Source organism: Alligator sinensis, unplaced genomic scaffold (assembly GCF_000455745.1).
Source record: "Alligator sinensis unplaced genomic scaffold, ASM45574v1 scaffold87_1, whole genome shotgun sequence".
NCBI classification, from domain to species: Eukaryota; Metazoa; Chordata; order Crocodylia; family Alligatoridae; genus Alligator; species Alligator sinensis.
Window position 1 is genome coordinate 1363561 of NW_005841929.1, and position 19706 is coordinate 1383266.

General features: G+C 45.2%; 1 protein-coding gene across 5 annotated transcripts in view; it reads left to right on the forward strand.

The window, feature by feature from the left end:
* The window catches only part of ADA2 (adenosine deaminase 2), a 60350-nt gene that overhangs the window by 28688 nt on the left and 11956 nt on the right, over positions 1-19706 (forward strand). For 2 of the 5 annotated variants that reach the window (XM_025198831.1, XM_025198832.1), the window contains exon 2: positions 12519-12744. In XM_025198831.1, the coding sequence (XP_025054616.1) occupies positions 12519-12744 (226 nt within the window). Of the gene's footprint in view, positions 1-1788; positions 1993-5088; positions 5165-6552; positions 6646-8006; positions 8333-12518; positions 12745-19706 lie in introns of those variants that run through there. The other 3 variants (XM_025198830.1, XM_006019439.3, XM_025198833.1) reach the window with 3 other exon arrangements.

Here is a 19706-nt window from a genome sequence, read left to right on the forward strand (position 1 = left end):
TGAGGTGCCACTGGAGATAAATCTAAGGGACAGGCTCGAAGGCAGCTACATCACATCTGTTTCTAGGTTTTACACATGCAGAATGGGTGTGCTATGCTTCACTGAAATGTTCCATCGCGTGATCCTGAGGCAGTGCACACATGCCCTCTCCACTGCATATTAGCACAACTCAACAAGAAGTGAAGAAAAAGGATCTGAAACTACCCAGCATTGGGGTGGAGAGGGTGAAAAAGAAAGACAGAGAGAATATTACTACCACTGCTGGGATTCACAGCTCTACTTTTGCAAAAAGCTGTCTGTCAACATTAATTGATCACAATGATCCTGAGAGGTTAGGAACTCCATTTTGCAAGTCACATAAAATAGCTAGACAGTTGTACAGTGGGTGTGATGACTGCTGCATCTGTGGTTGTTTACAAAACAGCATCATGGTTGCAAAACAGATGAAGCTGCATTGCTGCGTCAGTAGCAGAGCAATGACTTTTAAAGTAGCTTGCTAAAGTACGTGTTAGTACTATTGCTCCGCCTGCAAAACCCACCCAAGAAGGTGCGGAAATACTTGGGCAATTAGTCTGTGTGAAGCCCTAGCCTGCCACAGTCACCCTGCTTGCTGTAAAAGGCATGACAGGGCAGCTCTGTGTCCCAGGCAGCAGTGGTGCATGGGGCAGCACTGGTGCTGCTGGTAGTCCAGCCAACCTGGCAGCTGTTTTTGCCCAGTAGCCCTCCCTTCAGTTACACTAGTGCTTGCAGTCCCTGACCTAGTATAGAGCCAGGTACATTTACACAAGCTACAGCATAAACATATCCAGTGTCTGTTCACATCATGCCAGCACACACACATCAGAAGGCTAACTTAACTTTTCATTCCATCCAGGAAGAGCACACACCAACTGCTGCAGCTTCCTGAGCCTGACGAAGGGTTTTTGAACCTGAAAGCTTGCTTAATAACTATTCTCCAACCATTTGGGTTGGTCTAATAAAAGATATCAAATTCACCCAAGGAACCTTGTCTAACTTAACTGAGCATTTCCAATGCCTCAGTAGGGTTGGGCTAGGTCGCGTTTCCCCTACATATTGGAAACTTGTTTGAGGATGATCATGATGTAACTCTGGACTCCCTCCCCCCACAGCACAGTTAATTTTATCATGCAGACTGGACTCAAGCTTCTTCCTCACTCTTGCTTCCCATCTCATGTGGAAGATAAAGCTGCAGCATAAAAGCAGGTAAAATTCAGGAAGAGACCCCTCAGAATCATTCAGCTTTTGCAAAGCTACAGTATATCTAGCATAAGCTCTAAGAAGGATAAATGCCTGTTTGGGAAGGGATAAGCCAACTAGGGAGGAAGAATACAGGCCGTGGTGTGACAACTACCAGGACAAATTCACCTATGGACAGTAGAGAATTCACTGGTTTTCTGCTTCCCTAGCATAAGACCTTGAACAGGAAAGCGATGCTTGGTCACCCTGGATGTATCCAAGTGCAGGTGGTGCTAAACATGGTCTGTTAACCCATTTGCATTCTTTTTACTGCCCAAGCAAGACTAGCTCAGCAAGAGAAGACAAATAATTAACTTGAGGCCCTGCTAATGTTCTTTAGGCGCCTCATGCGGAAGCCTTGGAAACAGGTTGGGACCTGGCCCTGCATGGAGCAGAGCCGCTACTCCGGAGTGCCAGGGACCTTCACTTCCTGAGAATGGAGGGCATTCAGCACCTTGCAAAGCTGGGCCCTCCGTGGCTCAGTATTCATGTATCCTGTTTTTCTTTGTTTTGTCCTTTCTATTTCTGTAGCTCCAAGGCTGGGGTTGCAGAAGCAAAGAATAGCCATGGAGGAAGGGAACCGTGCAGTTTGACTGACTGACTTGAAATGAAAGCGGGGCTCAGGAGAAGCACAATGACAGCCTGGCTGCTGCTGGCTAGGATGGCTGATTCCACTTGTTACGCAGCGCTAACGCTGATCTGCTGCTGGGAGCATGGAGCTTGCGGACTTGCTGTGTGAGCAAGGCTGATTTGAATTTTCCCCACCACCTTGGGAATAGCCCAAAGCACCTTGTCTCAGATGGTGGTCACAGGAATTCACAGCTATTATACTTGGGAGTCAGGCAATGATTACAAAGCAGTAGCTTTCCTCTCTATCTGATTAATTGTTAACCTGGGAGCTTAGCTCCTTCCCTTGCTCTCCATTACCAGATTCCAGTCCTTGTAGCTCCAAGATTTCTTTTTTTTTTAATGTCATCAGCTCCAAGATTTCTTTTTTTTTTAATATCATCAGGTAGGTACAGCAGCAGCTGGGGATGGCTGAAAGGGCAGCTGGAGGGTGAGTTTATGTGCATAGATGGAGTATCTCAGGGGGCAAACTGGCGGGGGTGCAGACCACGATGCTATACACTGCAAGCCCAGGCCACAGCACACCTGCCACCTCCCTACCGCAAATTTCCATTGACCTCTTTGCTTGTCTGGTAAATGGCTGATATTTTTACCTGGCTGGACACAAATAAACATTGTGCCTAGCCAGCCAAAAGCATAGGTTATTTACCCAGCCAGTGGGGATGCTTTAATCATCCCAAGTGTCCTAGGCCAGTCCATCTTTAAAAATAAATGGTAGTGCTGAGCATTTGCTTACACCATTTACTTATTCAAGGTGTTTTTACAGCATTTGCTAACTAATCCTAGATTGTAAACTCTGTTTGTTCCGTATTTGTACAGCACCTGACAGAGTGGGCTCCTGCTCCATGACTGGGGTTTCTTTGCAAAACTGTTATACAGCTTAGCAACGTTCACAATGCCCCTGTCTAGTACAGCAGATCAATAAGCCTTCCCACTTTACAGAGGAGGAAGCTAGAGCAGGGAGGTTAAGTAATGTGCCCAAGGTCACAAAGCATATCAGTGGCAGAACCAGGAATAGAATATTAGTCTCCCAACTCATTCATGTGCTCAAACCAGCATCAACAGAGTGCCCCTATATTTTGATTCAAGGATGTTTTTAAAAGGCCAAGCAGTCAAAATGCACTGTAACCTTTTGCAGTATCAGAAAGTTAAATTCCTTTTGAAAATGTAGGTTAGCACAACTGCTTTCAAAAATGGATTAGAAAGAACATGTTGTCCATACAGGAAATACAGTAGGGTTGCTACTGGCTCATGTTGCAAGCACTGGCTTGATTTTCACTAGTGTACTTCTGCATTGTCCCATAAGCCAGAAAAGTATGCCACAGATGATCACTGCAGGCTGTGTGGTGCAACACTGTCAGGCTGAGCTGTGCTGCACTAAGTTGGTTCTGTAAGAGACAGTTGGAGATGAGAGAAAGACCTTGCAGGATATTCTAAAGAATAAAGCAAAGCCAAGAACTGGCTCTGTCAGACCAGCATATAGGGATGACACCAAGTGAGAGGTACTTCACTGAGAGCACTACACTGCAATGACTGCCATTTAAAGCTTCATAAGACTCTACTGTGCAACAGGGGAGGGGGGCAAATATGGTTTTGGAAGGTATGTCTACATAGCAGTCAAAGGTGCGACTGTCACTAATGTAAACTTACCTGCCCAAACTTTAAATTAGCTGGCTCAAGTACTGCTAGCAAGGTATCTATGGCAGGATAGGGCTCAGTCCTTGCCTGAAAGACTTATCTGAGAACCAGAGCTAATAGCATGCTTTGAGGGCCTGAACTAGTTGGGGATGGTCCTATCTTGAGCAGGGGGTGGACAATATGATCTCCTGAGGTTTCTTCCAACCTCACTCGCTATGATTCTATGCTACTGCTACAGCTACACTGCCAGCTGTACCCACACTAGGTAAATTAGCTCAGGTATGTCTACATGAGTGGTACTTTACATAGCCAGAATCAATACTACCCACTTTTCACAAAGGATTACAACTGGATTAGAGATGCTTGGGTTTAAAAAAAGGCTGCTTACATAATCCATATTGATCTTCTGTATTATACAAGATCATGCCTGGCTTCCCAATGAGGCCTAAAACAGAGCTCTGATTGCCTATACTAAGTAAAGAAACTGGGATTTTCCCAAGGATATGGCTCTTATCTCTGGTGTTTGTCAAATGCCAAATTCTGCCTGTGGATAGCAGGTAAGAGATTGGGCATTCGTATTAGTGATAGCTCAAAAACTCTTCCCTTGGAGTCTGTCTCTAGTGCCTCATTTCTCACTGCAAGGACACTTTCTGTAATGCCTCACCTGAAGTTGGTTTGATGGTTCCAGCTGTAGGCTGTTGCTCTTTGCTTTACTGCTTTCAGATAATTAGAGTAATTCCCTTCTTTCATTTATTGTTCCCCTGAAGCTGTTTATAGCCAGAGTACCTGTTCTCCTAAACCTTCTTTTCTACTCCACAGCATTTCTCTTCAGTCCCTTCTCATCAGTGGTGTAACTAGGGTGGAGTGACTGGGGCAACTGCCGCAGGTGCTGACTTTAGGTAGAGAGTGTACAAAAGAGGGCTGCTGCCACTGTCCCTGTCCTCCAGGTGCCTGGCCACATCCCTACACTAGTGCTCCTCATACACTTTATGCTTTGATCCTTGGGTTGCTTTTAATGAACTAATAGTTGCTGTGGAACACTATGTATTTACATCTCCTTTTACTTTCAGTATAGGAAGTTGTATGCACCAGGCCATTGGTCTCTCTTCTATAGCAGCAGCATTGTAGATAGTACTTATAGTCCTACCATATCTGAGTGGCCATCAGGACTAGGTCCTGGATACCCTCCACATGTGATCCTTCAGGTAGGGTTGAAAACAAGGATGAATCAGGTTCAAAAGTACTGATCATAGGAAAGTACGGTTGCAAGAGCCCTTGCAAGGTCATCTAGTCCCCACCTCTGCTCAAGGCAGCATCATCCCTGACTAAACCATCCTAGCCAAATATCTGTCCATGCCTGGAGTTCCCAAGCACAGGGCCCCCATGCATGGGGTCATGTCATCAGGCCCTTGAAGCTTGGAAATCTGGTAATGGGGGAGCAGTGGCAGCATTAACCACTGTTTCTCCTCCTTGCTAAATTTCAGGACCTTTGACGATCCCCATAGATTGGATCTGGCTCGTGGCCTGGGGGTTGAGAACTCATGACCTAAACTTCCTCTGTTGCAGCTTGAGGCCATTCTCCTGGTCCTGTCTGCTATGGCCACAGAGAAAAGCCCAGTGCTGGGGACTGGATTGATGACAGGTAAACACAGGACTAGTAGGGGCCTCCTAGGCCATAATCATCAGTGTTGTGGTAGCAGAGGGGGAAGAAGCATGTCTGATAAAGAGGTACTGGTTTGGTTCAGTTTGAACCTTTCACATCTCCCACCCATACTAATACTGAAGACACAGCAGTGGTGCAGGCTATCATGTTTAAACACTACTGCCTGATTCTGATCTAGAGCTGGCTGAACCATTGCAAACTGGAAGGTTCCCCCCCTCCCCATGACAAATAGCCTTGTGGTGTATTTTAGTATGTGTGTATGTGTGTGTGTGTGTGATTATTCAGGAACTGTCAAGAGTTTTAATTTTTTTGCAACACGTTCATTTTGATCAAAATTGTTATAACTTATTTTATTTTTAATGAAGGTAAAGCTTTTGGTAAAACGAGTCTTTTAAAATATATTTTAAGACACAATTAGGCATATTTAATCATCCAAGATGAAAACCTGAAAGCTACAATAGCTGTCACAATTTTTTTTTCTACATGGAGTTACATTGGTACAGGAGCTGGCCAGAGTGACTCCTGACTTACATACATGAGAGAAGGCGTGTCCTAAATTCAACTCTGCTAAGAGTCTGCCAGCTTCACCCCAGCTATAATTCTATTGACTTTGGCTTCTTTTGCTCACTCATTGTGTATTGGGCAAAACCAGTTAAAGCTATATTTAAAAAGGACTAGTGAGGGAGCTTTTGTATGTTTTTTTTACACAGCACTTGCTAGCCAAACCAGTCCGTGTTTAAAATTGCGTGACCCTGCCATGTGTTAAAATAGCTCAGCTGATGTGCTTTTCTCTGCAGTTTGGGTGGGCCCCAAGAGTGAGAAAGCCAAACAGATCAGAGAGCCCAGACTCAACCAATTCCTCCAGCATGCCTTATCTGTGTATCCGTGTCAGATTATGGATGGGTAACAGTTACATAGAGGTGACAAGGATTCCTCCCAAAAGGGCAGTGAATGGGTTAAAAATCACAGCAAACCCCTTCCTTTGGTATTCTTTATCCTGTGTGGAGGAGATGTGGGGATGTTTTTGTATGCGGTCCTGCTGCTCTCAGTCTCTATTCCCCATCCTCCATGCTGCTCTGGAATTTCCTCCTGCTAAGTCAGCTATTGTTACCTCAGCCCCCTTCACCTGGCCTGCCAGGGCTTTCTGTTTCTAACATTCCCTTAGTTCCTCTTTCTCACAACCTCCTCTCCCCTCCTTTCTTATATATTTATGAAGCCATAGGAACAAAGGAGTGATAAATAAAGCTGAATGAAGTGAAACTGATACAGGAAGTGAAGCTGTCTAGTGGTTGGGCTGGTTTGTTCCTTGTTTTGCTAGCTGTTTTGCTGTGCCTGCCCGGTAAAACCTTTCTCCCTCTCTATGGCTGGTGACAGTTGCTGCTTGCAAGCGAGGTGACTAGCACCTGCTGCCCTAGTTGCAGCTGGATGAACTCGGGACACAAAGAAGAGAAAAATCAACTGTAAGTGCTTTGGTCTCTAGCAGGGCTGTTGCGAGATCTTTTACAGCAGCTTCTCCCCCTTTCTCGCCCCCTCCCCCAAGCTCTCAGCTCACAGCCACGCTAGTCTTGGGTTGGTGTGTAATTTTCTCTTTTTGGAGTCGAGTTGCGCCTCAAATTCTTTGACGCTGCTGGCCAGAGCCTTGGCTGGGGGCTTAATAGGGCAAAGGTGGAGAGGGGCTTGTGGAGCTGCAGTCGGGGGGGACTGGGAAAAGGGCTGAAGCTGGAAGTGTGTATGTATGCTGACATCATGTACAGAGGGAACCACCTTACAACCGTGAGCCTCTCTCAAGCGGGAGTTGGTCTGCTGTGATCAGTGATCCTCCAGACTGAAGCCTATTGTTAGGAGATTGTATTGCAGCGGTGCTCTTTTGGGAAGGGTAGAATTCTTTCATTTTGCAGGGGTCTGGCTTCTCTGACCCATGTATTTCTATTACTAGTGCCACCCATGGAAATTTTGGGGTCTGGGAAAGTTCTTAAGTCAGCATCTTCCCCCATCTACTGCCCGCATACACCCACTATAAACAAAGACTCTATTACAAAAAGAGTCAGTCAGTCTGGATGCCTCAGAATGCCTAGACCTAGGGAAAAACTCCTAGTTATGGACAGTACTACTCACCACATTCTCCCCTCTCCATTTCCTACTACCCCTTATGGTGCTGGTAGCCAAGCACCCCATGCTGATTTGTGCTGTGAATGGGATAGTATTGTACTATGGGCTTTATATGAAGCCCCTTGGCACTACCCCTTTTAGCAGCTAGAATACATCAGCAGAGTCTCTCCTGGGCCATATGGTAGCAGAACAGGAGAGGTTCTGAAGCTCTGGGTATCTCATCTTACAATGGACTGGTCTCCTTCAGTTGCTCTGCACATATATCCTGACCTACTCGTTGGCTCACCAGCACTTTGAGTTACCTGTCCTTTAACCCTTGGGCTGGCTCAAAAGCACAGTGCTCTGACCTCCCCAACCTCTGCCTACAGACCCAGCCTTTTGCCACAGACCTTGTCCTCTTAGTGTTGAGGACACTAGATGGAATGATGTACAGTCAGCCTGTTCCAACACTGACCAACCCCATTCACACATCATACAAGATCTTACTACTCAAAAGTAATTCCGTGTTCAGAACATTTTGGAACTGACTGTCCTCTTTAATAGAGCAGAAATCAGTGCCATGTATGCTATTTGACTGATCTGTTTCTCAGGAAAGGGTACTTTGCCAGGAAGGCCACACACACATCATCCACTGGTTGACTCATTAAAGACTTAACATGCCAACTTTAAAATATGGCTTTTTGGTCTACAATCACCCTTCTGATTCTTCCAGGTTAGTCCCCGACATGAAGTCTCCAGCTGGCCCAACCAGATGGCTAGTACTGCTTGTCACCAGTCTGGTTTCTCTTTGCCTTTCCTTCCCACTGTGGAAAGACCGGGACTTCTTGATGGAGGAAGAGGATGCCCATCGGACAGGTGGCAACCTGGTGCTTGGGAACTGGGAACAGAAGCTCAATGAGAAGCTCATAACCCTCAAGGAGAAGGAAGTGGCCAAGGCCATCAGTACTGGACAGTTCCCACCCAGCATGCACTTCTTCAGGGCCAGAAGCCTCATTGACCAAAGCACAGTGTTCAGCATCTTAAAACGCATGCCCAAAGGTAGGGTTCCTGTTTTCTCCCTTGAGAGCTTTCTCCACTCAAACAGGAGTAGCAGTGGAGAGCAGAAATATGACCATGTGGCCCTCACGCTGCACCCAAACCACAATGACCGGGACAAGGTCCTGTGAAGATCCTCAAAAGATCTGCCTCTTCTGAGCTTGGGGAAGGGAAAGACTAGATTAGTATGTAAGGATTTCCAGACTGGTGGACTTGCAGTATAATTGTACATGGTAAACCTTTCATCCCCGTATCCAGAACTAAGGGGAGCCTCTTTGTCTAAATTCATTGCATAATTGTTATGGACATGATATAGCTGAACATGATGTTATTGTTCACATGTCCTTACACAGGTAATTATACACAATATAGGTCTATTAGCCCTTTGGAGACTGTATGTTTCTGTGGTCTATGGAATGTATGCATTATACCAGTGGTGCTCAAACTTTTCACCCAGCAGGCTGGATGGGCAATGCCTGGTCTGTCTGCGGGCTGAATCTGGCTAGATCCAATGCAGTGCCTGAGGTGGGGCCCCATCCAACCATGTGGCATGGGGTGGGGAGCAGCCCGGCCCTGACCCAAGCCGATGGGGGGGAAAGAGGCTTAACCTGGTCCCAACCTAGCCCTGTGAGGGAGGAAGGGGGCTTGACCTGGCCCCAGCCTGACCCTGGGGAGCAGGAAGGAGACTTAATGCTGTCCCAATCTGGCCCTGTTGGGGAGAAGGGGGCATGACCAGGCTCTGGCCTGCTGCAGGGCTTGTGGTTTAGGAATTTGGCAGCAGGGGAAGGTGGTTGTTTTAACTGCCACTGCTCCCCTGCTACCATATTTACTGACTAGAAGGAGCCTCACTGGCTAGATGTCATGGCTCTGCAAGCTGCACTTGGCCCATGGGTTGGAGGTTGAACACTATACACCCCTGCATAACAGTTATAGAAAAGAAACGCTAGAAGGGAGCTCAGGAGCTCATCTAGTCTAACCCCTTGCTCAAGGCAGGAACATCTCCGACTAAACCATCTCAGTCAAGTGTTTATATCTAACTTGCTCTTAAAAGTTCCATGGATAGAGGTTTTAATTTACAGCCTCTATGAATAGCCTGTTCCAATGCTTAACTACCTACATAGTGATAAAGTTCTTTCTAATATCCAAACCAAATTTCCCTTGCTGCAGTTTAAGACCATTGCTCCTTATCCTATGCTCTTTAGCCATGGAGAACTGTCTAACTCCATCCTCTTTATAGCCAGATATATACATACATTCAGATATTTGAAAACTGTTTTCAAATCCTTCCTCCCGCTTTTCCATATTGTATTAATCAATTATTTTAGCCTTTCCTCATAAGTTGTTTCCTAGACTCCAATCATATTTGTTGTTCTCTGTTGGATTCTCTAATTTGTCCACATCTGTCTTGAACTTAGGGTCTCAAAATTGAATACAGCACTCCCCATGAAGACTCATCAGTGTGAACAGACACAAAAACCTCAAATACCTAAAATCATTCATACGCATCTTTAAAACCTTTGAGTTCTGCTCTGCACACCCACAAAAGACATCCCCTAATACAGCATGCGTTTGTGGTGCTGCCCTTGACCAAAATTTCCCCTTCCTTCACTGTTGTGCAGCATGCTGTACAGCAACTACTTTTTATGCTAGATGTGGTTTCATTGTACCATACAGTGCACAGTTTGCAAGGTGCTTTGGGATAAAACACAGTATAAGAGTGTCAAACATTTGCCCAATGTCATCTCATACATTTGGTTTTGAAAGCTGTCTGGAACATGTTGGCATACTAAGAGCTGGTCCTCAACAATACACTGAGTGGTAGAGAGGATATTTTTGACCACGTGAAACCTAAGCCATCCTGTCTGACTGGCAGGGCATTTGCCATTGCTCACTCTGTGAATTGCTGGGACCTTGACAGTTCTGTGGGGGAGGGAAGAGATCGAGGCATTTGTAATCACAGGTCTTTGACTCTCAACTGTCTGTTTTCTCTTTCTGTGCTGCTACCTCTTTCTCTGATCTGAGAGGTATTCTGGAATGGTGCTTCTTTCTTTAGTAGGATATAGAAAACTCTCCTTTTGAAACCACACAGGGTACACACTAGCCTCTCATGCAATGAATTTACCTTTTGGGTGGATTTTTTTGTGCGTGTTAATAAGAACCCTGTCAATATCGCTATTGGACTGAAAGGCAGAGGGCTGCTATAAAGGAAAATGTAGAAAGTTTTATATAAAATGACAGCTCCTTTGCTCATGCCATTCTGAATCATTACTCTGAGTGGTGCAAGATTAATGTATGACTAAGAGCCATCTCCCAAACCTCCAGCTGCTTCCTTCTCTGTATCCGCAGTGAAGTCAGACTCCAGGGCTTACGACTTCATAATGGGTCACCACAGAAATTACCGAGATGTCAAAGTTGCCATTATCCCTTCGCTGCTGAATCAAACACAGGAAACAAAGCCTTTTTTAAAAGAAACGTGGAAAAATAGGAGGATTTCACACTTGTTCATCTAAAAGGTTCTTAAATTACTCAGCAAGCATTAGTAGCCTCCTGGGGCATTTACACACGTGCTCCAAGAGCCTCTCTAATTAAAGTGCCCAGAGTGTCACATGTATTATCATCCCTTCGCTGAAAAATGGTGGCGCTTTAACTAAAGCACACTGAATTAGCTCATTGAATGTGCTTTAGTTAAAAAGTGTCCACGCCACCATTTTTCAGCATGGGGACACTGATGCTCGTGATGCTGGAGCACAGTAATTACCACGCTCCAGCCAACGCAATTAATCAGAGCAACCTCAATGTATGTGTATGGGTGCCCCCAGTCAGGATTGTAAGATGCAGTCTTTGGGGCAAAGTACCTATATATTTGTACATATGCCAAGCACAATGAAATCCCAACCTTAATTGGAGCATCTGGAAATTTCTGCATCTTGAGCAACACTGTAATGTTAACCCAAGCTTTCATGCTGCTGCTGGCCCATAAGGACTGTCAAATGTTTTTGGGCAGTGACTTTAGATTGCTATAGCCCAGTTTTTCAAATTTGCTAAGCCGCTATAGGTCTATTAAAATCAAGACCTGCAGTTGCTCAGCACCTAAAATGCAGACCATTCAGACTGGTAGATCCTCTTAAAAATTTGGTCTGAAGAGATTTGTCTAGTCACACACTATGCATCACAGCCTAGGCTAGAACCCAGATCCCCTGATCTACAGTTGTGTAGCCTAACAACCAAGTACTCTTTTTTTTAAATGCAGTATTTAATTTCTGAAGTCTCCTGACACTCAAGAGATTTAGAGTATTACTCCATCAAATTAATGTGATATGCAAGTTAATATATTCAGAAAAGAAATCCAGATCCCACTGCATCTTTTTAGAAGGGAGATTCATTCAGCAGATACAGTAATACTAAAAACACAACACAACCTCTACAAAGGGAATGGAGCCTTCTGAGGTGCATTTTAATAATGCAGAGGGATAGGTTGAACTGGGTGAGCAAGGAGAGCAAGTCTTACAACCCCTGGGCCGTCTTCATGAGGCTCTGGCAGCTGCCAACCTAATGGACAATAGCAAAGGAGTTCAAGGCAAGGAACACTGGCTGGCAGCACATAAAACAGAAATGTGGATTGGTTTGATAAATAAGAGGGAAGGACACATCCTGCTCCAACTCCAAAATTCCCCAGCCTGTTGATATCTGAGGGTTTGGTGTCACTCAGAGCAGAGAGCTACAGGATAGATGCTAAATTCAAATGGGAACAAAAACTACTTAGATTCAGGTCCGTCTGTTAAGTAGCACGTGTCGTAAAGTGCTAGCTAATGCAAAAGTTCCTCTTTAAATGTGTGGGGTTTGAGCCAGTTCTCACAGCAAAGCGTGTCTGAAAGACCTTTAATAACTCAGTGCATTTTCCATCCCAGTGGAGAAGTAGAGCATAGAAGTCCCTATTGATTTCTCCCTCCCCTGCACTGAGCTGTCACGGTCTGCCTGCCCTGTGTTTGATGTGGAATGTGCCATCTCCATATACTGCAGGGGAGGCAGGGCAGGTTCGAGTCTCGCTGTTGGGGGGAGGTCCGGTATGACTGTCTTTGAGACCCTGCAGGCCCCCCTGCATGGGTAGACTTAATTGTAGTCACATTGACCCTACTTCCCTTTCCCTTCAGCTGCTCTTCCTCATTAAATTTGCCCTTCCTCTCCACAGGTGCAGTCCTACACTTGCATGACTACGCAATTCTGAGTGCAGACTGGCTGGTGAACAATGCCACCTACCTCCCTGACTGCTATATCTGCTTCACCTGCTTGGGCACAGTTCGGTTCAGGTTTTCCAAGCCTCACCCTCCCAGCAAAGTGCCACCCAACTGCTCAAAGTGGGTGTTGCTGGAGACATACCGGAAGCAGCTGCACAACATCACAGAGTTTGATCACAGGTATGTGAACCATGGTTTGCAAGCATTTTGCAGTTTTGTACCACTGTTATGCTGTGCTTCCTGTGGAGTGAAGGGTGATTGTTTTGCAGCAGGATGGAGGTTTCACAAGGTCACTGCTCCACCTGTGTCCTCTAGCAGCTGTAACATGACAGTTCTGCTTCTAGAACATTACACCCATGCAGACCTGTGCAAGGAGAACATCAAGGTGGAAGAGTCAACCACTGAAAAAGCTAAGAAATGCTAGAATTAAGACTACCTCTGCAACCTTACTGCAGTTATCTTGTGGACATATGTTGCAGGGATTCCATATTACTATTTTAATGTAGGAACCATGCCTCATTCAGTGTAGGGTCTGCTGGGGTTGGGCCTGGGACTTGGCTGGGCAGTGATGTAGACTAGTCTATGAGAACCCTACCCTCTGAGCACAGAAGTTGGCAAATATGATGCAAGGCAGAGGACAGGACTGCAGGAGAAAGATGGATCTCATGGTTAAGGCACATGAATGACACTACAGAGAATGAGATTCAGCACTTGCCTTTCACACAGAGTGCAAGGCTGGGCAAGTTACTTAAACCAAATTTTTCACAGGGTGTCACTAATTAGGTGTGCCTCACTTTTTGGGGCTCCCAGCTTGAGACCATGGAATCCACTGTGCAGAAGCACTGAGCAGTCACAGTAATAACTGAGGTCTATGCACTGAACATACAAAGTGATATAAGAAAGCCAGGCACATTATAACCTGCTTGCCATCTGATAACTGCAGGTAACCTCTCTACATTTTACCAGCTACATTCTGCCTTGCATCTATTCACTCCTATCCCCTCTAATCTTCCCTGCCACACATTTTGCATTTTCACAGACTTGCATTTTGCATATTGACTTAAGCTTCTCACCCAGGAGAGCACATGAACACCAGGAGACTATCCTTATACCTGGAGAAGGGTGTTTGGGCCTGAAAGTCGTCTGCCTTTGTGCTTAGACAGATACAGCTATAACCAGCACCCCTGATAAGAAGGCCAGTACGTTTAAAAATGTCAGGTGCTGGGCTTTCAGATTGGACACCCAAAACTAAATGACGCTTTTGAGAGTTTAATTTCAAGTTGTTCTGTGCCTTGATTCCCCAAGTATTCAGAGGAAAAAAGACCTCCCTACATCCTCCCTTTTTGGGTTACTTTGAGATGGAACTCCTTAGTCTCTGAAGGACAACATCAAAGATGCTACAGGGAGAATGCATCCACTTGTACACTTTTCTGGCAGTTAGGCACAGCATTGCAGGTGCCTTCTGCATCTATTTATTCACAGAAAAGTCAGCAGAAACACAAGGAAGCTTCCACCCTGGCTTCATAGTATAAAGGTATATTATGGGTTTACCTATATCAATAAGCCCATCAGTTCTAAAACCAGGCCCTTTACTCACAAACATTCATCCCCTTGATACCTTCCTGGTGACTACAGCTGCTCACCAACTGGAGCTCCTGCAGCCATCTCAGAGATCCCTCTTTAGGCTACTTTCCCAAGGGGCTTTGTCTAGCACTAAGCCTAAACAACTGACTTTGTAGTCTTTAATCATGACCAGGTGCTTGTTAGCTGATTAGCTGCTCAGAAGCCACCTAGCCACACTTAGTGACTTACAGGTGAGCTGGAACAGGCTCCTTCTTTTAAAAAAAGGCTGTCAAGGGTATATTGGGCCCTGTCTCCCTCAAAAGGGGCCAGGGATTATGTGACAAAACACCCCAGTAAAGGCCAAAAGAAAACAAATAATTCTATATTTAGAGCTGGATTGGGATGGTCTGCAGTAAATAAAGCATGGAGTCACACACTGAATGATGAGAATAAAAAGAAACCCTGACTAACGATCCATGTAGTGAGCACCATCCATCTTGTGCACTGAATGAAGCAGAGGTGCTATTAAAGAAACAGTATGTTGTCACACAAAGCCTGTATCCAAACGCATACATACAAGGGACCAAATCACAGTTGTACAGACAACCTTAAGTCTGGCATAGCCTAAGCCTTCAGTGTTTGACTTTGCAACCATAATGTTCTCCTGGTGTAGGGATTTTGGGGGCATAATATACACAAATGCATTTAAAGAGGATGTGTTTAATTCTTGGGTCACTTCCACACAGAAGACACCTAGAATCCGAGCACTAAAGATTCTGGGAGTCTGTCAGGCTGCGGGGCTGCCAAGTGTCAAGGGCAGTGCAGCTGTTCCTCCTCTGATAAAAGCAGAGGGTGGGTTAAAGAGCACTGGCTTCCCAGATGTCTCCCTCCTTGTTAGCTGCAAAAGATTAAGCTGGCTGAGGCAAGGCTCCCAGCCTTTCTTGTCAATAGTTTCAGCACCAGCAACATCTCCTGAGGGAAATTGTTCCTTATCAGGAAGTCCTCTTTTTACTCCCTCTGAAGTGGGTTGGGGTTCAGGGTTGGATTTCCAAAAGGAAATCTGTTCCTGTTGGCCCTCATCCCTTCTAGAAGGTGCTTCCAGCAGAAGTGGTGATGAGGGTCCATGGCACTAGTTCCCCTTTGCCCTTCTAGGAGGCAGGCAAAACACAAGGGATGAAATTTTGCATTGGATCACCTTTAGAGATCTGTCCATTTTCTAAACCACAACCAGCTGCACTGGTTGTTTTACAGTGTTCTCAGGAACCAACCCAATCTCCCATTTATTCATTTGGTTGTCACACTCTCCCCAGGCTGGATGTGGGCCATGGGGACTTCTCCTTGGCTGGGTCCATAGGCCCAGCAGAAACTGCAGTTGGGCCACATTCAGACAGCAGTGCAGAGCTGTATTTGCACAGTTAGCACAAGTCGGGGGGCTGCTGCTGTTGACCATGTCCATTGGGGTCCAGGGACCCTACATTCTACAGCAGACCATGCCTGCAACTTCCAGTAGCCGACCAGACTACCAGTGGGCCAGATGGAAAAGATCTGGCCCTTGGCTGCATGTTTCACACCCCTGATATCTAGGAATGAGAGTAGGGACCCTCAGGGAAGCTTCCTTGGAGATGCACTACATGCTTGTTTTGGCTCTTTCAGGTTGTACTTGAGGACATGAACACTTTTCTGAAACATTGCTTTCTCCTTTGTTTTGCTGTTGGTGTTGTAATATGTCTTACAGCGTTACCTAGCAGCCTCAAGTGAAATCAGGGCCTCGATATGCTAAGCAGTACAAGCAGTGAGAGGCAGCTCCTGGCCCCAAATTTTATAGCTTAAATAGGATGGAAAGAGAGGCACAGGGAGCTGAAGTGACTTGCCAAAGGTCATCCTGCAGGTCAGTGCCAGAGGCAAGAGCAGAATGTAGGTCTCTTGAGTCCCAGTGCCGTGGCCAATCTCCTGGCGTGTGCTGCCTTTCATTTTCTGTATCCAGCACTACAAGACAATTTAATAAACTGTTGCCACATAATATCCAGGCACAAAATGACAGCCACCAGACTGATGGAGCACCTTCTTCTATTTCTATCTAATCTCTGAGTGTTAATTTGGGGGCTGAGATGGGTTTCTGGTAGTGTGGAAATTAGTTTCTTGCCAGGAATGAGCCCCAATCTCTTCTGCCTTTCAGTTTCTGGAAACACTCCCAGTCTGTGGAACATGGGCACCACATGCTACCTCTTTCCTACTGCAAAGCATTGCCCCTGAGCACTGACAGGCTGAGAGAAAGCAGATGTCGGGGGTGAGGGGAAAGAAATGATAGATAGCTGAGTGGCTGCGAGTGCGTATCAAGGGCATATGGCACCTGGGGAGGGGCCAGGATCTCTTATCATGTACAAAATGGCGAGGCTAAGCAAATGCAAGAAGTGTTAAAGGGGTTTTTAAGGGGTGTATGCCCTTCCACCTTTAACCTAGTTTCCAACTTTAACCTAGTTTCCAACTAGGAAGTGGAGAGGCTGGAAATTAACAAGAGAAACAATCCATGAAATCAACCAATGGACTTTCAATTTTAAAAGACCTGGGCAAGAACGTTTACTATAAATGAACACTTATGCAGCTATAGCCACAAATTCCCTTTCCCACCTCAGGGTCCCCTTGGGGAGAGGATTTGAGAGAAAGCGAATCATGGGTGACAAATGTTAATAACATTGCTAAGCACATCAGCAGGAGGACCTCAGTCTCTGCAGTGCTGAGGGTGGAGAATAGAAAACAAGCAGAAAGAGACTTTTTTAAGAAATGCTTTGCAGGTCTCTGTTTGCTCTGCCCTCTGTTTGCTTTGCCTTGCTCTGCCCTCTATAGCAGCGTCCAGTCCATGATCACACACCATATGTGAACTGACATGCAGGGATATTTCTAGCTGAGCCTGATCACTGACTGCGGCTCATTGTGGAGAATAATCTAAGCATTTATTTGCATCTCCCAGACCCCAGCTTTCCTTCTTGGCAAAGGTTGTCCTCCTGGTTCCTCTTTTTTAAGGAGGGATCCCTATTATATAATAAATCTACACAGTTAAAAGGATCAAAAGTCAGTCTCAAGGTAAGAGGCATTGTAAACAAAATGTTAGGATTTATGTCTCATGGGCAAGGGTAGATTCATAGCATTTTATTGCTATTTTCCACTGAAAGAGCATAGATTAAAATAAACACCAAGTTTTATATAGGCAGGAAAATCTGTGTTTGAGTTGAGTCCTTCCCCCAAATAAAAATGGGAAGAAGAGTGTACCCTGTACACTTATGGCTGAAGGAGTGTATAGATAACAAAAAAGCCTATGGAAAAATGAGTCTGATAAGAAACTGCCCATTGGTCCTTATCTAAAGTGAAACTGCACAGTAGCATACATAGAGTCACATGGTTTTGATCCACCCTGTGGTTTTCCTTCAGTGTTTCTGCTCTTGACCTGGATGCCCCCTCAATCATTCTGTGGGCAGGTGTTCTCTGCTGACAGTCTGCATTTGGAGAGTAACTGCCCCACAGCCTGTATTGGAGGTACCGGGGAAAGGAGGAGTTGGTTTAAATTGGAGCTTTGCATCTGTTTTCCTAGAGGTTGGCTACTGGCTCCAAGTTCTTCCCACACAAAATCTTTCCACCCTCCTTGCAGAAGAGGAGCACACCCTCTCTGCTTGAGGCCAATCTCCAACTGAACTCTGTCAGTTAGATAAGCTCTTAAAAGATGCCTCTGGCTCTTGCATTCCTGGTTTCTAGGGTGATGCTACAATGTCACCACCGAGTGCTCTCCCGAACATGTCTGAAATGCCAAACGCCATCTCACGCAGCAATACAAAATACTACACATGTGCCTCCCTGGTTATGGTTCAGTTCCTTTCCATTTTATTGTATTGTTTACTGAATAGTATCTGGCGTTGCCCAGTGTTGTGTGATAATGGAACGAAAGGCCCTATTGTAATGCACAAGAGGGCAGAGCTAAAGTTGCTGTGGAAACCTTAACTCTGAATTTCCTGACTGTTATGCATTTAAAATCTCATCCTTACTGTGCCACAAATGTTGTTATTTCTATATGACTTTGCTCTAAAAAAAAAGCTACCCCCCTGCATCCTGCAGAACAAATGAACAAAGTGAGGAGAAACTACAGACTAAGAGACAACATGCAAAATGTCCGCTGAGTAGCCTCTATTTCATTGTCACCCCATTTCAGGTCCAGCATTCCTTATTTGTAACAATATTTGTAATTGCATATAATAGCAGTAGGAGAAGGATTTTTAATTGTGCACTAAAAACTCTTAAAGCAAGACAAAACACAAATCTCCCCTGAAACTTATCAGAGGACTGTTGGTAGGCCACCAAGCAACCCATCAAACACAAAATATTGCAAAGAGCAGTCACAGTTATCAAAGAGAAACAACATCTCCTATCAGGAAGGTATTCTTGGTTGATCTTCCATCCTAGTACTTCTAGCCAAACCTGCCTTGTTTCTGATATTCCACAAAACTAAGCCTTACTCAATAGGTAGGACAACCAGCTCCCAAGTTTCCAGCTATTTTCATTTCAGTTTTCCCTTCAGTTGCACCTTACTTTGAGTTCAGTAGATTGTCCATTCCTGGATGAAGCTATTCACCAGCTACATTGCTCTTCTGCGTTTGCACATTAGTTTGAACCTTCTATAGATTATTGTTCAAATTGCCAAATTGAAACGTCAAGGGGAGTTATAAGTGTTCACCCCAAATGAAAGATTTAAACTGTTCCAAAGATAAATATACAGCAACCACTATTACCTCATTGTCCATTCAAACAGAATTGCCTGCAGCTGCTCAGTGAACTTGATTATCTTGCAATTGCTATCTGTTTCCACCAAATTCCACTTGATAATACTACTTGCTGTCCTTTCTGTCTTTGTTAAGGAGACTTATGCAAGTGCTGCAAAGTAAACAACCTTCCAAACCAGTAAAAAATATGCAGGAATTCTGAGTTATGCCAGGTGGTTGCTGTCTGCAGATCATGATCTTTTGATTGGTAAAATAAGATGAGATTTTTTTCTTCTCCAGAGAGACATTTTGTTCTGCATATTCAATATGTATTAGAGACACCAGGGGAGATAACTGTGCTGGTACTAAACTAGTATCTGACAGGGGTTACCTGACTGAATTGTAATAAGTAGACCATGCTGGAGAGAGGGCAGAGTTTACCAGAGTAGACTGCTAACTAGTATCAGAGCCACATTTTAACTTGGGAGCGGGATGTAATTTCTTCTCTTGCTTCAGTTGGTAATTGGTGTCACTTTTTGTACTGTGGTAGTGCCTAGAAATATCCTAACAAAGGTGGGTTTCCATTGTGCTAGGTACTATTGTTCACGTCCTTTCCTGTTCCTTCCCCTCTTTTAGATTATCTAAAATAGTGATGCTCAATGTTTTTGTCTGGCAGGCCAGATGGGTAGAGCTCAATCCCTATGTGAGCTGGATCTGGCCAGTGGACCAAATCCAGTGCCCAGGGCAAGTGCAGCAGGACCACATCCAGCTGTGCAGAGGGAGGAGGAGGGCAGCCCAGCCCCAGTCCAGCCACAAGGAGAAGGGGTCCTGGCC